This window comes from Lathyrus oleraceus, chromosome 7 (assembly GCF_024323335.1).
Source record: "Lathyrus oleraceus cultivar Zhongwan6 chromosome 7, CAAS_Psat_ZW6_1.0, whole genome shotgun sequence".
NCBI lineage: Eukaryota > Viridiplantae > Streptophyta > Magnoliopsida > Fabales > Fabaceae > Lathyrus > Lathyrus oleraceus.
In genome coordinates, this window is record NC_066585.1 from 359,797,346 (window position 1) to 359,803,164 (window position 5,819).

Here is a 5,819-nt window from a genome sequence, read left to right on the forward strand (position 1 = left end):
AGCCTCATTAATTGGCGTGGCTGATCAGAGGGCCCTCAAGCGCGCGCCTACCAAAGTCCTTAGTCAAACGCGTCACATGGACATTAAATAAAAGTCATAACAATGGAAGGCTGTGACTAAATCTAGAGATGCCATCACACGATCCACAATCCATCTGGCAAAGGGGACGGTGGCCAGCGCCACCGTCTTCTCCGACGAGGGCAAAAAAACACAGAGGTTCAAATGCTCACCAAAATGAACGATCTAGGCATCAATCGAAAGAGGAAGTGATGTACATCACTCCTATACCACTCACTTCCACTCTAGATTCCTATTAAGAGAGAAATCAGAGATGGAAGCTTGATGGTGTTCATCATGAACTTGCTTGATTTTGAAAATTAAACACACAACAATGATGCCTCTATAGAGAGGACTTCAGACAACACAATATCAAGGCCAATTGATCAAGGAATAAGGAGTTTCGAAGAAAAAACCAGTTGATGAACACCTTTGAATTGTGAAGTTCTGAGCTCCTTTCCTTGGTTCCTTTTGCAAAACAGAAGTTCAATGGCTCAGATGATGAAGGTTTAGGAACTTTAGATCTGAAGATTCAACCAAATTCAATTGAATTTCAGATCTGAAATTTTTGAAGAAATGTGAATTTAGTTCCTTTGGTATGGTTGGAAATTGATTTCTGCAGAGCTTTAGGCGCCTTTAGGTTGGTTTAGAATGAATTTGAGCAGCTCTATTTATAACACAAAGTGATGCAAGGCATGTTAAATTCGTGTGCATGAAGTGATGGGGCCTCTATGCATGGGCCTGTACAGGCGCATGGGAGGCCCAAATGCAATGGAAAATGAGTGTTCAGATGTAGGCAAGATGAAATGGATGTGTACATGTGATTGAATTGGCTTATGTAATGAGTTTCAACATGTTATGCATAAATGAGCCTAAAACTTCACCTCTTCGAAAATGCCACTTGAAAAATTGAAACATAGGCATGTGGGTAATGGTTGGAAAGGTCTTGACATAAGGAACAAATGTTATGTTGGACAAAAACTCATTTGAAGTGTGGAAATTTATGAAAACAGGCCATGAAGTTCATAGTGCAAAACATGCCTTTGAGAATTTTGCCAGATTGGTCCAACTTCAAGCCCTTCTGTTTTGAGGATGCAAGCCTCAAATGAAAAAACTTCCAACATCAAAGTTGTATATATTTTCAATGTAATCAAGATGGACTTAAATTTTTCATCATTTGGATTTTCGATGAAGACGTTATGGGCACTTGAAGTTGGACTTTTTTGCCTTTCAATGCATTTGGTCCAAAGTGACCTATAATGTTTTGCATTATCACATGTATTTCCTTTGAGATTTTGAAATTTTGTTCAACATAACATTTTAAGTAGACATCTTAAGATTTCCAATTCATTTTATACCACCTCAAAATCATAAAAAATGAATGAGTTATGTTCTTGGGAAGTTGACCCAAAATTAGGGTTTCAGTCAAAATGACCTATAATGTCTTGGAATGGGAGATGACTTTACAAGCTTCAAATCAATTTTTTATGAACATGAAAGTTGTTCATATTGACCTCAAGAACAATTTTGATTTTGGGACCATCTCCATTTGACCAACACATAAAAATTTAGGTCTCAGTGCATTTCAAAATAGTTAGATGAATTGACTGATCAACTTCTCAAGTCCACAACTCATATCTTGATGAATTGATGATTGAGGACACTCAAATAAGTTCAAATATGCATTAAATTATGAATTAGAGAACTTTCCTTTATCGTATTTGACCATGGGCTGAGGTTGCTTCATTAGCAAGGCATTATGGTACACAGATGAATTAGGGCTCTTTGGGACACAAACTTCAAACCCTTTGACTTGCTTTGATCAAAATGATGAATAGAGACACTAGGGAGGCATATTTGATGGATGAGAGCTTTGGGAACCATTGCCATGCTTGCCTTCATCTTCTCTTGGCCATATCTTTGCACAAAGGATCTCCTAGAAGCCCTGGGCCTTGTGATTGCTCAAGCTACAAACAAGAAATGTTAGTGACATATTTTTGTGCTTTTGGTTAGGAATAAATGAGAAAAAGCAATGATATACAATTCAAGCATGCTTGGTGATCTCAAACCACTCACAAGAGGTCCCACCCAAAGGCAAAGGGAACCAAGATGCCTATGATCCTTGAGGCTTTGCAAATGCAATGTTATGATGCCATGAGGGATCTTAGGGCCAAAATTGGGGTCTTACAGCTACCGTTGGTGGACTAATGATTGGTGAAACGGATGCAACATGTTAATACTTTCTTCTTTGTCTGCCATATGAAACGACACTAACATCCGATTCTTTCTTCTTGGAGAAATTATTGGCGAATTTCTTAACATGACTAGAAACACCGACTTTCTTATTCAAACGTCCCGCTCGGACTGCTTCCTCAAGTCGCATGCCCATGTTTACCATCTCGATGAAATCACTGGGTGCACTGGCGATCATGCAGTCATAGTAGCATGAACTTAGAGTTTTAAAAAAGATTTTTGTCATCTCTTTCTCTTCAAGTGGAGGGAAAATATGTGCAGTAATTTAACGCCACCTTTGAGCATATTCCTTGAAACTCTCTTTGTCTTTCTAAGACATGGCCCGAAGTTGATCTCTGTCCAGAGCCATATCTATATTACATTTGTATTGACGAACAAAAGCTTCACCAAGGTCGTTGAAAGTATGGATCTTCGCGCTGTCCAAGCCCATGTACCATTTAAGAGCGGCACCAGTTAAATTGTCTTGAAAGTAGTGGATCAGAAGCTGATGGTTGTCACTCTGAGTGGACATCTTCCTAGCATACATCACAAAATGACTTTGAGGACATGAATTTCCTTTGTATTTCTCAAAGTATGGTACTTTGAATTTGGGCGGAATTTGAACATTAGGAACCAAGCAGAGTTCGGAAGCGGTCTTGCCAAAAAGATCCTTACCTCGAAGAGCGTTGATTTCCCTTTGCATTTCTAAGAAATGATCTTGAAATCCGTCTAACCTCTCATATACTCCCATAACTTTGCTTGGAGTAGCGTGATAAATGTTTTCTTCATTATAAGGAGTTGTATGTACCACATGAGGAGGTACACACATCACAACAATCACTATTGGAGCTTCAGCGTTTTGAGGGTGGTATCCAGTTGGCATATAACCGTGAGGCATGCCCCAAGAGAGCCGGGTGGCATGTGATATTGTTTATCATTGATGGGCGCCACTGGAATGGGCGTCGATACGTTCTCAGAGATTGTTGTTCATTGTAATGAATCTTGAGAATTGTTCGATGACTGATTCTGAGCAGCCACCAAAGTCTCAATCATAGCAGTAAGCCTTTCCAAACTGTCTTTCAAGGTGATTACTTCCTCCCTGAGCTCTTGATTTTCTTGTTCAAGCTGACTCATCCTTCTCTAGCGACTAGCTCGAGTATTGTACTGGTGATTCAGTTTGACTATTGGAGGGAGAAGACACATGTAAGTTTCTTGAAATGCAGGAACTTGTGCTTGAATGATGCAGATGCAAAAGATGAGTTTTAATTTTTAAGAAAATCAATAATTTATTGCAAATATTATAGAGACAAAATTTGGTATAAGCTGAATAAAAACCTCTTTTTATTAAACAATTGAGGGATTGCAAAGGATGAAATACAATTTCAACGATCCTAAGCAATACAAGAGGAAAACAGCTAAGTCTATGAGTCCTAAGGAATCTCATCTGTAAAAGGTACTACTGCTGGCTGATGCTCCCTTTTCTGCCTCTTTAGATGAGTGTTCTTGATCATAAGCTTGTCGATGATTCCCTTCCAAGCACCTGAGGTGGGAGCTATGTTGGAATACTCATGAAATGGCTGGACTTTAGAGAGAAGTAAACCTTCTTGTTCCTCCTGTTTCTTCATAGCTTATTGTTCCAGAATCTCAATCAAATCATCCTTCTCCTTTAACTGCTGCTCCGTCTTCATCTTCTTATCATTCAAGACATGGTACTTGCCTTCCCAAGTGTCTCTTTCCAATTCCAACCTAGCCAAAATTTCTTGAAACTCTTCCCTATTCTCAATAGGAATGGTGGATGATGATGTTATAACATAAGGGAATGAGGGCTTCTTAGGAGCATAGGGCATCTTAAGTTCACTGTCTCTAGCACAAACCCATTGGGTGTAGGGCTCAAAAGCAACACAATTCTTTCTTCCTAATTGATCTTTTCCTTTCTTGTGCATGTTGCGCCAAGCATGTATGATTCTATCCTTCAAACTGGAATTCTCTTCTTCGTTGAGGTATAATTAACATGACAACATAAGGTTATCGGGTTTATCTGCCATATGATATCCTAACTGGTGTCTGGAAAGGATGGGGTTGTAGTTAATTCCCCCATGTACACCAAGGAGAGGTACATTAGGAAATTCACCACAACTGTCAATAATTACTCCAACATCATAGGAGGGGTCACACCAATGTATATTCCCTTGAAAAATGGACATGAATCTCTGAGACCATATGAGCTTCTGTGGATTCTCCCCGAAGATCCTGGATCTGGGTAAGTGAGAAATAAACCACTTATATAGGAGAGGTGCACAACAAAGAATGGTTCCACCACCTTTCTTAGTCCTGTGATGGATAGAATGGTAGGTATCTCCAAGTAATGTGGGTACTGGGTTAGCAATTAAGAAGATTCGTACATCATTAACATCCACAAAGTCATCAATGTTTGGGAAGAGCACAATTCCATAAATGAGTAGAGCAAAAATGGCTTCAAATTCATCTTTACTATCTACTTCTGCAAAGAGAAAGGCTTTCTCCATCAGGAATCTAGAGGTTAGACCTAGAATCCCTCCATTTTTAATGAAGTTGGCCTTCACAACATACGTTTCTAGGTGAAATGGTTCTGCAATAGCTGCTAGCGTATGGGTCTTCTCTGAACCACTAAATGGTAATTTGTCAGAGACTGGCAGACCAAACCAATAAGAGTATTCTTTTAGAGTATGCATAAGTGAGTAGTCTGGAAATGTGAAACAATGGTAGAGTGGATCATAAAACTGTACCAGGGTGTTGAGAACTCCATCTTCAACCTTGGTCTTCAAGATATCCATAATTCTTCCATACCGAGCTCTGAAATCCTTTGGACTAACTATCATAGAACAAAGCTTCTTCGACTCTGTTAAGTCAGGACATTTGAAAGTGTATTTCTTGGTATTCCTCCTCCCATGTTCCATTTTACCTATCGACATTTGCAAAAGAAAACTATTGAGTTTCTTGGTTTTTATGCAAAAAGGTTTTTATGGATGCATGTTTCTCAAATATGGGTTTAGGGTTTTGACATTAAGCAAGGAGCCAAGGGTCTAACCATCCCACAATGTATGAACTAATGGGTTTATTTTATACCTGTAGAATAAGGTTCTAAAGTGGTCCCTAGAGTCATAGATCCATCTTTCGGATATTATCGGTTTGACGACTTGCTCGCAAACCAATAATATTCTCAAGAGAAACTCATCTGAGTGTAGCATCACGTAACAATTACCTTAGATCTTACACTTGGATAATATACGCACTACATCCTAAAAAATCTTAGAGGTGTTGAAAGGGTTCTAAAGGTCCTCAGTTTCTTAGATTCCAAGGTCGAAGATAATAATGCCACTACGATTTACTCGTAACAACAAATATTACCATCAAAGGGGCCTCCACTGAGCGGGGTTATATCATATGTTAATCAAGCTTAGGATTACTCCAGATATGTAACTTTGATTATACCACCATCCTATCTTATTTGTATTCTCTAATCCGGGTTAGAATTTCCTCACCACTTATAG

The 5,819-nt window shown here is 39.0% G+C and overlaps 1 protein-coding gene across 1 annotated transcript; it reads right to left on the minus strand.

Annotated features, from left to right (window-relative positions):
• Positions 1-3,917: 3,917 nt before the first annotated feature.
• On the minus strand, positions 3,918-5,225 carry LOC127103836 (uncharacterized). The gene is made up of 2 exons (XM_051041077.1): positions 4,421-5,225; positions 3,918-4,279 (listed from the first exon to the last, which is right to left on the minus strand). Exons 1-2 carry the CDS (start codon positions 5,223-5,225, stop codon positions 3,918-3,920), a joined length of 1,167 nt encoding a protein of 388 aa, XP_050897034.1.
• Between the last annotated feature and the right edge of the window lie 594 nt (positions 5,226-5,819).